Source organism: Tupaia chinensis, unplaced genomic scaffold (assembly GCF_000334495.1).
Source record: "Tupaia chinensis unplaced genomic scaffold, TupChi_1.0 Scaffold000100_1, whole genome shotgun sequence".
Lineage (NCBI taxonomy): Eukaryota > Metazoa > Chordata > Mammalia > Scandentia > Tupaiidae > Tupaia > Tupaia belangeri.
Window position 1 is genome coordinate 2,571,296 of NW_006159564.1, and position 19,837 is coordinate 2,591,132.

Consider the following 19,837-nt stretch of genomic DNA (forward strand, 5'->3'; position numbering starts at 1 on the left):
TGTGTGTGTATATATATATATATGTATATATATATATATATTTATTTATTTATTTAACTAATAAAACCCGATAACTCTGGGAAAAGCCACTGAGTTCCTATTTGGAACCGGTAACACACAGGCTGACCTCTCCTTGTCATACCTATGAACCAGCAGAAGTGAAAACTAAATTATTGCTGGTGTCTGTGACTTGGACCTAGGATTTTTATAGGGTGGGGTCTTTGAGACACTGGCACATGATCTGTGGAATGCAAGCCTTAGGGGAGGTGAGAAACTAGGACCTGAATGAGAAGGGGGTAGACTCGGAGGAGATAGAGTTGAGATGACTTTATTTTCTTTAACTATCACTCATTTTTCTTTAAGTTTTTGCTGTAGGGCATGTGCACTTGCCAGAGAAGAGGGAACGAGTGAGAAGTCACTCCTATGGGGGATGGCCACTTTGTAGTATCATCTCCATTCTCCTCTCAGGATTTTAGGCGTGCATGCACATAAGTCTAGGAGTTGAACTGTGAAGTCAGCCATGTGCATTTCCGTGATCTTAACCTACACGCCATCTTCTGACCCTTTATTGGAGTATTTTAGAAGCAAATATCAGATACCATTTCATGCAATACTCCTTTCTTTAGATGAAAAGGCAGATTGATTTAAGTTCATCTTTTCTTTTCTTTTCTTTTCTTTTCTTTTCTTTTTTTTTTTTTTAAGAATTATCTTGGTGACCAACAGGTGGCATGGTGGTTAAGGTGCTGGACATTCCCACATGGCCAACCCTAGTTCAAGTCCTGGACCTGGTGGCTTGCTTTCTCACTTTCTCTCTCTCTGTGTGTCTCTCTGATCAAAATAAGTAAATGAATAAATACAAAAATAATTTAAAAAAAGAATTATCTTATTTATTTATTTTAATTTGACCAGAGAGATACACAGAGAGAGAGAAAGGGAGAAAGCCACCAGGTCTAGGACTTGAACTGTGGTCGGCCATGTGGGAGTATCTAGTGCCTTAATTATCATGCTACCTGCTGGTCCCCTAAATTCATCTTTTTAACGGTTGTGACTTTGGTCATTTTAAATAAACTTTTCTTTCAATTTCAAGAGAGAAATAATCAGTGATTGGAATGATTATGTTAGAACTCAATGAATTATAACTTTTAAAAAATATTCTTTATTCTATTTAACTTTATTTATTTTGTTCTATTTTATTTTTTTAATTTGATGGGGGAGAGAGAAAGCAAGCTGCCAGGTCCAGGACTCGAAATGTAGTTGACTCTGTGGGAATCCAGCACCCTCCACAACCACATCACCTGCCAGCCCTGAATTTTAACTTTTTTAAAGATTAGCAATGGTCTTTTAGTTGGCAGGAAGGTTTTTGTTTGTTTGTTTGTTTTTAATACCTAGGAGCATGTTTTATGGATTTAATAAAATATACATAATAATATGTATATTAATGAATTCATGTCAAGCAAAGGTAGAAAAACAGATCTTATCGTAGTTGATGCTTTGCAGTTTGTGTTTTTCCTCACAAAAACTTAAACTATGGAGTATTCAAACATGAACCTTTCTCTTCTGTATTTCCCAGACTGGTAGTGGAAGGTAGAGGTTTGTCCAGATTCACATCTGACTATTTTTTTTTTTAAGAGAGAGATTTTTGCTATAGAGTATGTGTGCTCGCTGGAGAGAGAGAGTCAGAGAGACAGCCGGGATCTTGGGCATGCACGCACATGTGCCTGGTGTGAGTTTCAAGCTGCCAAGTCTGGCACTTGAACCATGGTTGGCCATGTGTGAGTCCAGCGACATAGCCACTGTGCTATCTGCTGGTTCCTGTTATCAGTTTCTAAATGAGTTGGTGGTTCGCTAGCATCCTCCAACTAACAGCGTTCTCTTGACTACGATGGTGCCATCTGCTCTCCTTTGTTTTCCTCAATTGCAGTTTGAAAGCTGAATGGCTCTATAGTCAAGGCAAGGGGAGAGCATATCGGCCTGGCCAGCACATCCAGCTTGTCCAGTACCTGGCTACAGTCTGTCCTCTCACTTCTGCACTGGGTCTTCAGACTGCAGAAGACGCCAAACTGGAGAAGATTCTGAGCAAACAGAAGTAAGTCAGTATGTTTAAGAACTGACGCATTCACAAGGGAAAATGTCTGGAGTCTTCCCTGCAGGATCGGCAGTCCCATGGCGAGTGCCATGGCCCATCTTTTTGTACCCTTGGCTCCTGCAGAGGAAGCTGAACCACACAGTACAGCGCAGCTGGCTGCACAGCAGCTGTATTGCTGGTTACTTCCAGAATGAGAAGAGCCAAATCACTGTGTGGAAATGGGAATTATTTATCTTTAAAACAATGATTATTTATTACTCTTATTTTTATATTTGCTACGGGGCACACGTGCTCACCAGAGAGAGGAGAGAGAAAACAGAAAGAGAGAGAGAAAGCTGCTAGGTCTGGCACTTGAACTGTGGGTGGACATGTGGGAGTCCAGCGCCTTAACCCCATGCCCCCTGCTGATCCCTTAATTTTTCTTTTTTTTTTTTTTTTTGGAGAGGTTTTTTTTGCTACAGGGCGCATGTGCTCGCCAGCCAGACAGAGAGAGACATAGAGACAGAAAGTGAGAAATCACCCCTCAGGGGGGATGGTCACACCACAATCCCTTCTCCTCCATTCTCCCCTCGGGATCCTGGGCACGCACGCACACACGCCTGGCATGAGTTTTAAGCCACCAGGTCCGAGACGCGAACCGCGGTCGACTACGTGGGAGTCCAGTGACATAGCCATTACGCCTACTGCTGGTTCCCCCTATATTTATCTTTTAATGTGTATTTTTTACTTGTTTGTTTTTAGATGTTTGTCACAGGGTGTGTGCGCTTACCAGAGGGAGACAGAGACTGACCGTGAGAGGGAAAGTAAGAAAGCCCCTAAGGGAATGGCCACACTGAAATTCCCTCTCCTCCTGGGATTTTGGGTGCATGTGTACACATCCCTGGCATAATTTTAGAGCCACCAGGTCCAGGACTCGAACCGTGGTGGGCCATGTGTGATTCTAGCACCTTAACTACCGTGCCACCTATTGGGCCGTCTTTAAATTTTGCTAAAGGACACTTGTGCTTGTGGTGGGGATGGGAGAAGAGAGAAAGTGTGAAAGCACCCCCTTTTCCATTTCTCCTTTCCAGCGTTTTTGGGCATGCACACATAAGCGCCCAGTGTGTTTTTCAAGCTGGCAGGTCTGGGGCTCAAACCATACTATCGGTCGTGTGGGATCCGGCCACTTAACCACCATACCATTCATGGGTTTTAAGTTCTAGCATTAAGAAGTACACCTAGAGGGGTCAGTCCCATAGCCTAGTGATTAAGGGAAACCAGATCCTATGTGAACTGTGGTTCAAGTCGTAGTATGGTGGCTTGACAAAGAAGCAAGACATGAGTGTGTGCACACCCCAAACCCCAACAGGCTGGGAAGATGGAGGAGAAGGGATTGCAGTGCGATCGTGCTCTATTGTGGTAGTGGGGAGGGGTCTTTCTCCATCTTCTCTCTTTGGGGAGCACATGTTCCCTCTGGCAATTAAAAACAAAATGTATAGTTCCATCTGTCAGAGATCTGCCTTTAAATGTGTGTGCATGTGTACATGTCTGTGCATGAGAGTGTCTGTGAAATTTTAAAATAAGTTTCTTAACTTTTTCTGGCCAGTGATTTCACACGAGACTATATAACTTGGCACAAAAGGTTTCTGTTTTGGTTTGTGTTAGGTTAACATCAGATGTTATTGATTTTTAGGTTTCACCAGAGGCAATTGATGAACCAAAGCCAAAATGAAGAATTATCTCTTCTTGCTCCTGTTGAAACAAGGGCACCCATTGTACCTGAGCACTCAAGCCCTGTTCAAGATGGCCAGATAGTCCAGGAAAGTGGTAGGATATTAATTTATTTCTAATCTCTTTGTTTCCAAGCCATTTTTTTCTGTTTTTCATAAAACAGAAAAAAAATGTGTTTTCATAAATTCTGATTAATTTGTTAACTTTTGTGATCATTTTGACCTTTTATTATTTCTTTTTAGTTTTTCTATAGGGTGTTTGTGCTCGCTGGAGAGAGACAGAGAGAGAGAAAGAGAAAGTGAGAAATTACCTCCCCGGAGGGATGGCAATGCTATAATCCATTCTCTATTCTTCTACGGGATTTTGGACATATGCATACATGTGCCTGGAGTGATTTTCAGGCCATCTGGTCTGGGACTCAAACTACACAGTCCATCATGTGGGATTCAGCCACTTTAACCTCCTGTGTTCCATCTGCCAGCTCTGATCTTATATTTTATGTGTGTATATGTTTGTATATATGTAGATATGTATATATATGTGTTTTATAACCACTAGATTTCTATTTTGTTTTTTAAAGTTTTTGCTATAGGGTGTATGTTCTCACCAGAGAGAGAGACAGAGAGCAAATAAGAAATCACATCAAGAAAACCAGCAGTTAGCGTAATGGCTATGTCACTGAACTCCCACGTAGTCGACCGCGGTTCGCGTCCCGGACCCGGTGGCTTAAAACTCACACCGGGTGTGTGTGTGTGCGTGCCCAAGATCCTGAGAGGAGAATGGAGGGGAAGGGATTGCGGCGTGACCATACCCCCTGGGGGGTGATTTCTTGCTTTCTGCCTCTATGTCTCTCTCTCTGTCTGGCGAGCGCACGCACCCTGTAGCGAAAAAAACCTCTCCAAAAAAAAAAAAAAATCACCTCTAGAGGAGCTGGCTATGACGGAAAGCAAGAAATCACCCCCCGGGGGGATGGCTACGCTGCAATCCCTTCTCCTCCATTCTCCTCTCAGGATTTTGGGCACGCATGCACACGCGCCCGGCATGAGTTTTAAGTTACTGGGTCCGGGATGAGAACCACGATCAACTACGTGGGAGTCCAGCGACATAGCCATTACACTAGTTGCTGGTCCCTAAATTAAAAAAAAAATAATTATTTATTTAATTTTATTTATTATTATTATTCAGTTTGACCAGAGAAAGAGAGAGAGAGAGAGAGAGAAAGCAAGCCACCAGGTCTAGGACTTGAACTATGATCGGCCATGTGGGAGTCCAGTGCCTTAACCACTATGCCGCCTGCCAGCCCCTATATTTCTAACTTTTAAAAACACTTCAAGGACTGCTACCTTCTGTATAGACCTGATACTTTGATTATTCTTATGATTATTAGAAGAATTCATCTTCTTCTTTTTTTTCTTTTTTTTAGAGGGTTTTGTTATAGGGCACGTGCAGTCACCAGACAGACAGAGAGAGACAGAGAGACAGAAAGCGAGAAATCACCCCCCAGGGGGGATGGCCACACTGCATTCCCTTCTCCTCCATTCTCCTCTTGGGATCTTGGGCACGCATGCACACGTGCCTGGTGTGAGTTTAAGCCACCGGGTCCGGGACTCGAACCACGGTCGACTACGTGGGAGTCCAGCGATACAGCCATTACACCAACTGCTGGTCCCAAGAATTCATCTTCTTAACAGTATTTGTTTGAAGGATGAGCAGATGGTGTAATGGTTACGTCGCTGGTTTTCCACGTAGTCAACTCTGGTTTGAGTCCTGGTGGCTTAAAACTCATGGCAGGCATATGTGGGTGTATGCCCAAAATCCTGAGGGGAGAATGGAGGAGAAGGGATTTGGCATAGCCATTTCCCCTAGGGGATGATTTCTTACTTTCTGTCTCTATCTCTCTGGTCTCTGGTGAGCCCACATGTCCTACACTAAACATCTCTCAAAAAAAAAAATCTTGTTTGCTATTTTAAATATATTGAAAGAAATGATTAAAGGCATTTTGTTGCATTTTACTGTATTTTGGAGACTAGATTTTATTAAAAAGATATAATTGTTAAAACTATTTAAATATTTAATGGTTTAAATGATACTTTGTTGATTCTTCCAGAACTTGTCACCCAAGTCAATTCTTGGGTTGGGGCAAGCAGTAATGATGATCAATTGCATGCTGTTACGAATAACTTTCCAGCCTCTGGACACACCACAAGATATTCACGAAGTGACCTGCACCTGGAAGACATACAAACCGATGAGGACAAGTTAAACTGTAGCCTTCTCTCGTCAGAGTCTACTTTCATGCCAGTTGCATCAGGACTTTCTCCAGTGTCACCTACAGTTGAGCTGAGGCTACAGGGCATTAACTTGGGTGTAGAAGACGGTAGTGTTGCAGATGAATCTGTGAAAGGGCTGAAAAGCCAGGACTTGTGTAAGGAAGAGGGAAAGACTCCATGGACTGTAAATGAGGATTCTGTTCAGATGATGACGGGTGAGATCAGTGCAGAGGTAAATGAGAACACTGGGCTCTTACCTTGTCCTGAGCCAACAGTAACCAGTGCTGTCCTGAAGGATAAAAGCCATGGCCTTAAATCTTTTCCCGAGTCCACTGGACACAGTCTCTCCCATACACAGCCAAGCAGTGAAGAAAGCATGTCCCAAACAACTTCAGAGAAGCTTCATTTCAGAATTTTAACCCAGAAATCTGCTGCTTTGGAACAAGATAAAGTTTCTCTTCAAAAACTGAATGAAGCGGCCACTAAGCTTCAGGCTTGTTGGCGGGGCTTTTATGCCAGAAATTACAACCCTCAGGCCAAAGATGTGCGATATGAAATCCGGCTACGCAGAATGCAGGAGCACATTGTCTGCTTAACTGAGGAGATAAGAAGGTGGGTCGGGGGCTGGCAGGTTGCATGGCGGTTAAGGGCGCTGGACTCCCACGTGGCTGACCAACCGTGGTTTGAGGCCTGGATGTGGCAGCTTATTTTTTTGCTTTCTCTTTCTCTCACTCTGTCACTTTCTGGTTATATTAAAATAAATACATAAGTAAATAAAGCTAAATAATAAAGTAATGTTTTAAAAAAGATCATAGAAAGTGCATATTAAAAAAAAAAGGAAGATGGGTCAAAATTCTTGCTGACGTGCTGGTTTGCAGGTGTTAGATTCTTAGAGTTGATTCAGAACACTGTACTGCTGTGGTCATTTCTGGTCACTTTTCGTACGAGGTTCGCCCTTGTATTCTTGCTTGTCTCCTCCAGGATACTGAAGGTTATCTCTAGGGCAGAGACTGGCATGCATCTCCATTCCCAGCACAGCAGTGGTACATCGGTCAGTGTTGTGGCTGATTGTGAGCTTTATAGGCATCTAGAATTCTAAACATAGTAAGGTACAGGAAAATGAGAATGTGAGAGGGCCAGCAGGTGGCATGGTGGTTAAAGGCGCTGGATTCCCACATGACCAACCGTGGTTCGAGTCCTGGACTTGGCAGCTGGCTTTCTCACTTTCCCTTTCTCTTGCTCTCTCTGTCTCTGTCTGGTCAAAATAAAAAAATAATAATAACAAGTGGAATTAAATAAATAAATAATTTTAAATAATGAGAAGATGAAAAATTCTATATAGAACCTAATAGGTGATATAAGAAAAGAAATAGGGATTAAAAAGAGGCTAGTATTCTGGGGCTTCCACAGGAGAAGGAAGTAAAAGAGACTGAGAAGGGACAGCCAGTGTAATAGTAAAATTAGGCACGTTTGTACGTGTTTTAGGTCCAACGGAAGAAAACGTTTCAGGAGAGAGGAAAGGTGTCATATGGAGGCTAGAGAAATCCACATTAGATTTAGCAGCTGAAAGTGACTGGTGACTGCTGAGGGCCCCAAGACTGTCTTCAGTTTCGATAGCTTGGCACTCAGGAACATTGTTCTCACAATGTAAAAAGGCTCGGAGTTTTTCCTAGTGAGCGCACGTGCCCTATAGCAAAAACCTCTCAAAAAAAAAAAAAGAATGGCCTTTTCCAGGTGACGTTGAGAGAGAGAGGAAGAGAGAGGCAAGGGGCCTGAAGATATTTGAGAGGGGATAACAATGATGGATCTTAGGGTTTAAATGCATTGAAAGGCAGAGGAAAGGTCATTAGATAGATACGAGGTCTAAATGTTGCAGTGGGCTTGTAAGAGCAAGTGGTGTAAGAGCAAGTTAACTGGGAGGATGGAAGGGTAGTAGTTGGTGTTGGGTGCTTATGATTCTTTTTTTTTTTTTTTTAAGTTTATTTATTTCCATGAGTCAGAGGGACAGAAAACACTCCCAGTACGGTCTCGTTGCTGTGATCTGCCCTTAGACTCAGCCAGTCCTGTGTCATGGACACAAACCTGGAACCTTCCCACGTGGGTTAGCCTCAGAGAATGCCGCACTTGATCACTGTGCCCCTGTCTGTATCCCTGGGATCATTTTTGTTTCTGCTGTAGGCTGTGTGTGCTCGACAGAGTGAGAGAGAAAGTGAGAAATCACCCCCCGACAGGAGGGATGGCCATGCCACAGTTCCTTCTCCATTCTCCTCTTGAGATTTTAGGCACGCACGGACACATGTGGTACTCCCCTCACACTGCCAAGTCTGGGACTCAAACTGCAGCTGGCCATGTGGAACCCAGCACCTTAACCTCCACTTGACCTGCTGGCCCTGGAATTGTTTTTTAAAAGTGGCAGAGTTGAAATGTCTTCTTGTAGGGTATGACCGCAAAACTGGATGACTGACATGGGGTGACCATTGCTAGACAGAATGTCAAGAGTTTCAAAAAATGGTAGCAATGGGCAGAGGTAAAAACTAGCACTGAGACTTCAGAGAGTGGGACAGATATGAGGGGTCAGTACTTGACAAACAGGTATGGGAAATTTAGGATGGCAGGAGTTCCTAAAGGTAAAAGGTGAAGAATCATTTGAAAACATCAGTGAGAAGCAGAGAAGAAAGTAGCTTCCACTTGCGAGGGTACAGTTCTCTCAGAAGTGGGTCCGTTTTGGCCAAGGAAAAGTTCAGAGAGAGCATAAATACATAGATTATATTGGTGGGTTTGCTGGTTACAATTCAGGAGTCCCAGTTGGTACAAGAAAAAGACTTGGAGGGGGTAGAGAAGGTGGAGAATTGGGTCAAAAGTTCTTAATGAATGGTGGTGACACTGTGGGTGATTATGAATAACCAAAGGAGTCAGCTTTGTGATAGGCTTACGTTTGGAGAGAGCAAGGGTGGATGGCCACACGGCCATCCCTTTTCCTCCATTCTCCTCCTGGGATTTTGGCCATGCATGCACGTGCATCCAGAGTGATCTTCAAGCTGCTGGGTCTGGGACTTGAACTGCAGCTGGCCGTGAGCTTTAACTGTCACACCACCTGCTGGCCCCTCATTAGTCCTTCTTTTTTTTTTTTTTCTTTTTAGAGAGATTTTTTGCTGTAGGGTGCAGAGATAGGTGAGACAGAGAGACAGAAAGCAAGAAATCACCCCCCAGGGGGCATGGCCACACCGCCATCTCTTCTCCTCCATTCTCCTCTCGGGATCTTGTGCATGCATGCACATGTGCCCGGTGTGAGTTTTAAGCCATCATTAGTTCTTTATAGTGTGATCCTTAGGTGTTTTAGGTGCTTTGAATATTAGGTTGTTGAGAAAGTCATGACATATTTTTCTATATTTTGATGCAAAAATGCGTCATGACTTTCCCAACAACCCAGAAATACTTCTTTCTGTATCTTCTGCCCTGTTTGTATGTTTGGCTAGGAAATTGAAGCCAGTTAATGAGCTATTCAATATTATTATTATTATTATTATTATTATTATTATAAAAAAAATCATTATAAATACAAAACAGTTTAGTTATTCTCAGAGGGGAAAGGACTATTACTAGATTATTACTCTTTTCACGCTGCATATGTTCAGTAGTCGTAAGAGGAAGTGCAAGTCAGTAGTTGTAACAGAAAGTGCAAGTCACCCTTACTTGCACTTACCAGTAATGTGTTTTGAATTACTGTAGGTTAAGAAAAGAAAGAGATGAAGAACGTATTAAAAAATTTGTGCAAGAAGAAGCTGTCAGATTCCTTTGGAACCAGGTAAGCCTCCTCCTGTTGATTTATCTAGTATATGAAGAAAGACAAATTCTGCATTCATTGGGGTAACAGTGGAGTAGTCAGCTGTGAAAGGCACCCTCTCTCAAGGTTAAGGTTGTGGTTTCTCTTCTTTGCCACTAACTCTGAACTAGAACAATGAATTTTGTTGTTTTATTTAATCTGAGGAAAAATGTTTTCATAGTTTTGATAGGAAAGACGAAGTAGTATGAAGCCAAAGGAAAGTAGCTTAATTGAATGATGTTGTTATAACTTTCCAGTTAAAAAAAATAACCCAGGTTGAAGTTATATGTAATCATCTATCTGTTTTTATCTTTTGGGAATATTTGAATGTGAGACAATTGGGATGGTGTATGATGGTTACAATATACATATCCTAAAAAGTATACATGATTGCCTAGAAGAGACAGTTTGAATTTTCTTTATTTTTCTCTCTCTCTCTTTTTTTAAGAGAGGTTTTTTGCTGTAGGCATGTGGGCTCGCCAGAGAGACAGAAAGTGAAAAATCATCTTCTGGGGGGCTGAACCCCCATGCAATCTCTTCTCCATTCTCTTCTCGGGATATTGAGCACACACACACATGTGCTCTGTGTGAGTTATAAGCTGCTGGGTCTGGGACTCAAACTATGGTTGACTATGTGGGAGTCTAGCAATGTAATCATTACACCATTTGCTGGTCACATCAGTTTGAATTTTCTTTCTTTCTTTTTCTTTTTTTTCTGAGAGGGTTTTTGCTATAGGGCATGTGCCTTGCCAGACAGACAGAGAAAGACAGAGAGACGAAAGCGAGAAATCACCCCCCGGGGAGATGGCCATGCCACAATCCCTTCTCCTCCATTCTCCTCTCAGGATCTTGGGCACGCACACATACGCGCCCGGCATGAGTTTAAGCCACCCGGGTCGGAACTCGAACTGTGGTTGACTACGTGGGAGTCCAGTTACATAGCCATTATGCCAACTGCTTGTCTCGTATCAGTTTGAATTTTCTAATAGTACTGTTTAAAATAGTTCTGAAGCAAAGTTAATTTAGTGAATAGTATAGGCATACTTTAAAGATAGTATAGACAATTAATTTTACTAGTATCATATCAAATAATTTTTATTTTTAAAAATTATTTAATTTTATTAATTATTATTTAATTTGCTGTAGGACACATGTGCTTACCAGAGAGAGAGAGAGAGACAGAAAGAGAGAAAGAAGGAAAGTAAGAAAGCAAGTCACCCTGTCTGGGATTCTAACTGTTGTAGGCCATGTGGGAGTCTAGCACTTAACCACCATGTCACCTTGGCCCCCTTTTTATTCTGGTGGTGTGTGTGCCCGAGAGAGAGAGAGAGAGAGAGAGAGAGTACCCCCCCACACGGAAAATGGGCATTTTTAATTGCCAGAGGGCACATGCACTCACCAGAGAGAGACAGGAAGTCCCGTCAGTAGAATGTGGTCACACCACGATACCTTCTCCATTTCTCCATCCAGGTAGGACTTTGACAATGTATGCACACGTACCTGACATGCTTTTCAAGCTGCCAGGGCTGGGATTTGAAGCACACAGTTGGCCATGTGGGATCTGGTTCCCTTAACCACCAGGCCACAGAGGCAGTTCTCAAGTACTTCTTTTTTTTTTTTTTTCTTTAATCTTTAAAACTTTTTTTTCTCTTTAGAGAGATTTTTGCTACAGGACACATGTGCTCGCCAGAGAAATAGACAGATTCAGAGAGATAGAAAACAAGAAATCACCCCTCAGAGGGGATGGCTATGCCACAGTCCCTTCTTTTCCATTTTCCTTTTAGGATTTTGGGCATGCATGCACATGCTCCTGGCATGAGTTTTTTTTTAAGCCACTGGGACTGGACTTGAACTGCAGTTGACTATGTGGGAGTGATGTAACCATTATGCCATCTGCTGGTCTTTAAATCTTTAAAACTTTTAAGGGCCAGCAGGTGGTGTGGTTTTAAGGACTGGATCCCACACGGCCAATTGCATGAATCTAGTCCCAGACCCTGTGGCTTGAAAACTGTGTCAGCTGTGTGCCCAAATTTCTGAGAGGAGTCTGGTGAGCACACATGCCCTATGGCAAAAATCTAAAAATAAAAAAAGGATCAGATTGTGTGTTTGCCCACCAGAAAGAGAGAGAGAGAGAAAGACATCCTCTATGGAAAATGGGCATGCTGCAATTTTTTCCTCCTTCATTTTTTCCTCCTTTTGGGATTTTGAACATACATGCACATGTGCCTGAGACTGGGGGTGCTATGAAAAAAATAAGAGGAGTCAGGCAGTTTCTACCATTTCTACCATTTAGCTGCTACATTATCACCAGGAAAAAACTATGGACAATTGTAAAATAGGCATGCGTTTTATTTTATAATAAAGTTGTATTTTATTTACCTAAAATAAAATAGTTCTGACCCAAAGTTAATTTAGTGAATAAAATGGTTTATTCAAACCAAGATTGTGAGGATTTGTTGTGTGGAGGAACAAGACTTCAGTTACTGATAGTCAGTGTTTCCCCAAAGAGCGAGAGCCAAGGTTCATTTTACAGAGAGAAAGAAGGGAGGAAAAGACTGGAGGGGCAAAGGAGTTGTAATGGAAGGTTTTTGTTCATTGACCTGTTCAACACAAGCCTTTCATTGGCTACAGACTTTTTGATGTTACATCTCCTAGACAGCCAGAAGTTCTCCAGACAACCAGACCTAGTTTCTGAGTGTCTAGAGTTTGGACATTTTAACAATGCATGTAAGTTAATATATGACTTCGGCTCTGTCAGTCAGTCTGGGAAAGTTTCTCTTATATTGTTCAAGGAGGGCACAGGGTTCCAGTGAGTATGACTGAGGTTCCCCGCCCAAATATCTCTTAGGACCTTCTGAAGTGCTTACAATTTTATTTTCTTTCTCATTCTGGTTTATAGGTAAGGTCTCTGCAGACTTGGCAACAGACAGTGGACCAGCATCTAAGTTCCTGTCACACTGGTGCTCCTCCTATAATAAGCCCTCTGGTGCCATCCAAACCTCCACTATTCACCCAAAGTCAGGAACCCTCATCTGATCAAAATTCTGACTGGTTTGTTGCTTCTGATGAAGCTCCTCAAGAGAAATCCTTACCAGAATTTCCAGACTCTGGTTTTCATTCCTCGCTGACAGAACAAGTTCACTGTTTGCAGGATTCTTTGGATTTCGAAAAAAGTTCAACAGAAGGCAGTGAGAGCTCCATAATGGGGAATTCCATTGACACGGTCAAATATGGCAAAGAGTCAGATTTAGGGGGTGTTAGTGAAGACCATGGTGAATGGGGGAAGGGAAGCTCAAGCAATGAGCAGGATAGCAGTCTGCTTGAACAGTATTTAACTTCAGTTCAGCAGCTAGAGGATGCTGAAGAAAGGACAAGTTCCAATGAAGGGGCAGGAGACAGTAAGTGTCACGTAGATCGTTCCTCAGAAAAATTAGATGTTTGGTCTGACGGTGCTTCTGGAGATGAGACTCATGACACATCTCCTACTCTGCAAGATGAAATCAGCCAGACCTCAGAGAATTGTAAATTAAACACAGAAGTGCAAGAGCAGCAGCCAGAATGTGATCCCTCATTTCAGGTATTGCATGTTGGTGTTACCGTGTAGCATGTCTGGTCTCTTGGGAGGCAGAAATCCCCACCTAACATTTTGTAAGAAATTTTCTTCTCCTTTTTTTTTCCCTTAGGGGACTGCCTCACCCCATTGTTACTATTTATATAGAATTTGTATCTTCTCTTGTATTTTCTAGATTCTAGATGTTGAGCTGAGTATTTGTTTTAATTTTGCTAGCTTTTTACTTAGCTATAATGTATCAAACAATATTTCTATCAAAGCTATATGCACTTTATTTCTAAATAATTGAATTGCATCGTTTCTGTTTTGTACTCATTTACTTTCAAAAATAAACTAGAACATCTTAACAAAAATAGAAAAATTTACCTTAAAGATATAAATAAGAGAATTCTGTTCTATATTTGAGGAAGTTAATTATGTAATAAGGAATTTAATGTGTTAAAGTGAATATAAATGACAAATATGAGAATTGTGTGCTATTGAAATTTGTCAGTCTCCAAAGAACATGTTAAAGTACTTTTTCCTCCCTTCTGAGTCAATGAGACCTTTTTATAATCAAACTTAGGGAGAAAAGAGAAGCTTGTAGGATTTTCCAATGGCAAATGATTAAATTGTCTCATGGCAAACTTTAGTTAATGTCATATATCAGGCTTTTTTGTTTGTTTGTTTTGTTTTTAATTTGCTAGAGGGCACACATGCTTGCTGGAGAGAGACACAGAGAGGGGAAGGGGAATGAGAAAGCACCTCCCATAGCGGATGACCACACTGCAATCCTTCTTCCTCCATTTATCCTTTTCAGGATTTTGGTCACGCAGGCACATATGCCTGGTGTGTTTTTCAAGCTGCTGGGTTTGAGACCAGAGCTATGCATTTGGACATGTGGGATCCAGCTGCCTTAACCACTATGCCACTGGCTAGCCCATACATCAGTTTTAACACATGCTGTAAAATGTTCCACCCAGGATTAAAAATCAAGCTTACTTAAAGAGATAACACAATAAAATTTCTCTTTGATAGGAGGAAAGGAGACACTAAACTCCATTAACTTAGAATAATATCATGATGGCCATTTACCATTTTTAAGTGCTTTTTTTTTAATCCAACAGATAAGCATTTATGTGCCAATATATTGCCAGAAATGAATTTATGTTCATCTTCTCTGTTCCTGCTTATATTTACTTATATATTTCAGCAGAGGGTCCATGGCCATTTACTTCACTTTAGCTTCTGCCCCATAGTGAAAAATATGTGAAATAATACTAGTGGTAGAATATGGATAACTTTTTTTAAAGTACGACTTTCTATCTAATCTCTGAAAAAGTGCCACATTTGGAAGATAATTTAATGGTGGTTAAGAAAACATAAGCCTTGCTTTACTTGGTAAAAAGAATATGTATCTATCTGTAATTTCAAGTAGAAATAAGATTGTATTTGAATGTTTTAGGGTGGGTGCATTTTTTTTTTTTTTTTTGGAGAAGTTTTTGCTAGGGGGCCTGTGTACTTGCCAGAAAGACAGAGACAGAAAGCGAGAAATCACCCCCTAGGGTGGATGGCCGTGTTGCAGTCCCTTCTCCTCCATTCTCCTCTCAGGATCTTGGGCACACACACACACACACACACACACACACACACACACGCCCAGCATAAGTTGAAGCCACCGGGTCTGGGACTTGAACCGCGGTCGACTACATGGGAGTCCAGTGACATAGCCATTACGCTAACTGCTGGTCCCAGGGTGGGTGCATTTGTAAATCAAGAATTTTAGAAGCTTGGTATTTTAATCTTTGAGAATGTTGTAATATTATTTAACAACATATCTGATTTTCCCCAGCCTATGGATATACAGCTATTTAAAACTATGGCAATATTTAAGTGTTCTCTAAATTTAGGTGCTAAGTGTCTATTCTGTAACAGTCATTAGTTCCCTTTCTTTGAAGTTATATCAAATACAAACTTCTGATCCTTAAAGAATAAAGTTGAGGATCACATGGTACACTCCACTATTATTTATAAACATTTCTCCAGTGTGGTAAGATGCATTTTTCTTGGTTTGTAAATATGTAGCACTCAGGTTGAGAAGACTCGGATTTCATTCTTAGAAATCCAAAGTCTCTTGTAAAGGAAATATTCTCTGTCTCTTATACATAAAACAGCAGTCTTACCTTCCAAAGGATTTGCCCTACTGAAGCATGTGTATCAGTGAACACATGTTAACTGAAAATGGACGTTTTTACTTTTTGAATATTGATGATCTTTTACGAATAATTTTTAATTTCTTCTTAAATATACCCTATTTTTCTATTTTACAGTTAAGTGCCTCGTTTGCTGCCCTTAGTTAGACAAGGAGAAACCAATTTGCACTGTACTAATACCAAAATACTGCTTCATGGTATATTCATTCATTCATAAAAGCTGTTGAAATGTCATGGTTCAGTATTACCTGAGTAATACCACTAATAACCTCTCCTCCTTTCTTTTTCTTTTCTCTTTTCTTTTTTTTTAACTTAAGAGTTATTTTTTTCCATGAAAGAGAGAGCAAACAAGTGGGAGAGAGAGACAGAGAGACAGGCATCATCAGTGGGGTCTCCACACTGATGCCTCCCCAGCCTCGGCCAGCCTAGATCATGTGTGCGTGGGTGTGCTCAGACAGGTCCTGGGATGCAAACCCTGGGCCTAGTTCCTGGGACCTTTCCCGTGTGGGGCCAGTCGCTACGGTCTGGCCCCCTCTCTTTTTCTAAGTAATGGCAATACACAACTAAATTAGCTTGATCAGCATTTCTCAGCAGGATTTCCCTTTTTAGCTTTGCCTTGTTTTTCTAGCCCCCAAATAGTATTTGGTATATTTTATTAAGACAAATTGAGCAGAATATGATAATCATTAACATTCTGCTCTTTGTATTTAACTTTTACTAATGTTTAGAAGTGCAAGAATTTTAGTCCCCTCCCTTAACTGTACAGATTATCTTGAATGTAGATAGATGAAAATAATGTAAATTAGAATATAGGAAAACTGTGGCATAGACTTAATATACTTTGGTGGGTTTACAGTGTAATTTAAAAGTAATTTATGTAACTAAGATATTTATTTGGTTTTAACTCTGTGGACTATTCATTGATCTGGCTGAAGAGGTTATGAGTCTAGTAAGGTTTGGAAAATTGAGCTTCCAAAATGGCCTTTCTGGGTTTGTTTGTTTTGTTTTTTTTTTCCAACAGGAGAGGTTTAATTCAACTGTGCAATTTTAACTCACATTAGTTCTTTTGATTTATGGAAGATTTAATTTATCAGTTAGAAATTACTACAGAAGCACATAATATACCATGGTAGAGTCAGAAAGAACATTAGAGATGATCTATTCTAATTCTTTGTTTTAAAGATGAAGCTAAGGCACAGAGAAATTTTTTTTTTTTGGAAAGATTTTCGCTATAGGGCGCGTGCGCTCACCAGACAGAGAGAGACAGAGAGACAGAAAACGAGAAATCACCCCCTAGGGAGGATGGCCACGCCGCAATCCCTTCTCCTCCATTCTCCTCTCGGGATCTTGGGCACGAACGCACAAGCACCCAGCGTGAGTTTAAGCCACAGGGTCCAGGACTTGAACCGCAGTCGACTACGTGGGAGTCCAGCGACATAGACATTACGCTAACTGCTGGTCCCAGGCACAGAGAAATTAATGTGGCTTTTTTAAGGTCACAGCTAGTTAGTGGTAAACAAACCATGAAAACTGACATGTTACTATATTCCCAAATTTTATTATATCCTCTCTATTAATCTTTTTACATTTAGTAAGAAAATCTCTGCCTATTTTAAATTCTCTTTGAAAAAGAGGAAAAAAAACAGCTTCGAAGAGCTACAACTAAAGGCAGCGTTGCTTGTAGAAAATAATTCTTTCAGAACCTTGAATGAGTTGTCTCCAAGAAATGTGATTTGATTAAAATGGTTTTATTTTTAGTTCTCTTTTTTTGGCTATAGGGTATGTGTGCTCTCCAGAGAGAGAGAGAGAGAGAGTGAGAAAGCACTCCCTGTGGAGGATGGCCATACCACAGCCCCTTCTCTATTCTCTTGGGGTATTGGGTACATGCACACACCTGCCCAGTGTGATTTTCAAGCCACCAAGTGTGGGACTTGAACTACACAGTCAGCCATGGATTCAGCACCATGTCCTAAAATGATTTTTAAAGAACAGTAGGAGGAATGGAACTTTTAGAGAACTGCATCTCAGAGTCTTTTATCTATCTGCTGACAAGCAGTATGACAGGTTGCTGAGACACATAACACTTTCTAGTGAGATGCTGAGTCTGATTTCATTTTAGCTTCAGCTTTAAAGAACAGATGTTACAGTTTTAACTCTCCTGGTGTGCAGAAAACGCTAATTGTGATAGTTGGCAATAAACGATTTAGTTTAGTTTTGCATGTTTAATTATTAAAGACATCACAATATGCATGTTTCAGGACAATGTTCATTTAACTAGGTAATTGTTTGTATATATGTAAATAACTTTATTCTTAAATAATGGAGATGCCATCCTTAAGTGTGTACTTTTATTTGTTTTAGGTTATTTTAAGTATACAAACACCATAATAGTGTATTTTCCTATTGTCTACTTAAGACAAAGCTAGTTTTACTTCCCATAAATATTTATATGAAATTTGGGCTTAAGATATTATGTTTTCTCCCTTGGTATTCTTTTGGTGCAAAGTCTTTGAATTAGACTTATAACATTGATGATACAAATATATGAAGCATTTCTTTTCCCTTGAATTATTAAGGCACAGTAAAAATAGAATGTATCTAATGAGTTTCCCATTTATAAAGGGAAGAAAAAAGACTCGATTGTTTCATGTTTATTTTTATCTTGCCACATAACTTATTAAAAGGTATTTATTATCATGTTAATTAAGACAAGGTCTCATTGTGTCTTGCTCTGCCTCAGCCACCCAGCTAGGACTCAGGTGTGCCACCATGTCTAGCTCTCTTTATAGACAGGATTTTGTTTGTTATTCAGGCCGGCTTTGAGCTCGTGATCCTTCTGCCTCAGCCTCCAAGTCGCTGAGACTACAGGTGCATGCTACTGTATCCAGCCTTCAGGTTTGACCAGGAATCAAACTCAGGCCTCGCTTGTGGTCCCAGTTTACAGAGCAGTGTCTTAGCAACACATGCTACCATAGCTGGGCCTGTATTGTGTGTTCTAAAATTTAAATATATGATACCCTCATTCGTGAAGTAAAATAGAAGGGATCTGAAAGGAACAGTCTAGACATTTTTAATAATATTCCTCTCATTGAGGAAGACTGTTAATGCCATATTAAAATGAAATGTTAAGTAAACAAATCAGTTCTCGCAGCCTTGGTGAGAAGTAGATTTTTTTTTTTAATGAGGTGCTTTTTATCAGAATGAATAGAAATCATACTAAATTTCAATTCCTTTATTTTAGGGGATAGCTGGAATTACTTTGTAGTGGCTTTATTCATTTTGTGATTAAATTTGAGTGCTTTATAATAGTTTAAATGTTGACAGAGTTTAAAAATAATTTGATTTTGGACTTTTTTAGATTTCTTTTTAATTTTGTTGTAAAAAGAGTAGATTATTTAACATTGTTATGGTCTGTTTTCTGAAGGCTTAATATTTTATATTGTACTTATTTAATTTGCATTTCAGTTTCTCTAATTTTAAATAAAAGATTTATACATTTGAGTGCTTCATCTTTTTACTTTAGTGATGATTATTAGTAGTTGTTAGTCATGTTGTTTGTAATGAATGGGTAGACAAAGTTCAGAACAAATTGCAAATAGACCCTCTACTAAAGAAGATCCGGAATATTGTCATTATGTAAATGAATTTAAAATAAAACAGTCCTGGCCTTATGCAAATGCTAATTCAGTGTGTTTCAGTGTAGAGTCCATTACGTCCAGGATATTCACTGGATTCTATGGGTAGAGAAGAGTAGATACTTTCCCTCAAAGAGCACAGATGACACCTTTAGGCCCTGGTGAAGACAGTGGATGCTCCAAGTGTTAGGAAGTAAGCTGAGTAGAAACTCCTCTCATCTGAGACAGTTAGGACCTACAGTTGGTTGATGAGTCAAAAGATGAGAGCAGGGAATCATAGAAAAGTATATAAAAAACAATATTTATATATTGCAAACTTGAAATATCTTTGCTGATAGTGTAATGGTAAAATGGTAGTGCAGTGGTAAAATGCAATGCTTTAAGAGGCAATTCCACATGGGGAGGGTCCCAGTTCAAGTCTGGAGACCTCCCTGAGAATGCTGGGAACATGCTTGCCCCTGATCCTAGGCTGGCTAGAAGGCTAGGGGTGGTTGGTGGCAGGGAGATTCTTTCGGGAGTTCTCTCTCCTCCTTCATGAAATAAATACATT

At 40.5% G+C, this 19,837-nt stretch overlaps 1 protein-coding gene across 1 annotated transcript in view; it reads left to right on the top strand.

Moving 5' to 3' along the window:
* CEP97 (centrosomal protein 97) overlaps window positions 1-19,125 on the top strand; it is a 31,683-nt gene extending 12,558 nt beyond the window's left edge. The window contains exons 7-12 of the mRNA XM_006143582.3: window positions 1,922-2,086; window positions 3,759-3,892; window positions 5,904-6,678; window positions 9,796-9,871; window positions 12,789-13,466; window positions 18,465-19,125. Coding sequence (XP_006143644.2) covers window positions 1,922-2,086; window positions 3,759-3,892; window positions 5,904-6,678; window positions 9,796-9,871; window positions 12,789-13,466; window positions 18,465-18,512 — 1,876 coding nt within the window. The 3' untranslated portion in view covers window positions 18,513-19,125. The remainder of the gene's footprint in view (window positions 1-1,921; window positions 2,087-3,758; window positions 3,893-5,903; window positions 6,679-9,795; window positions 9,872-12,788; window positions 13,467-18,464) is intronic.
* Window positions 19,126-19,837: the final 712 nt, after the last annotated feature.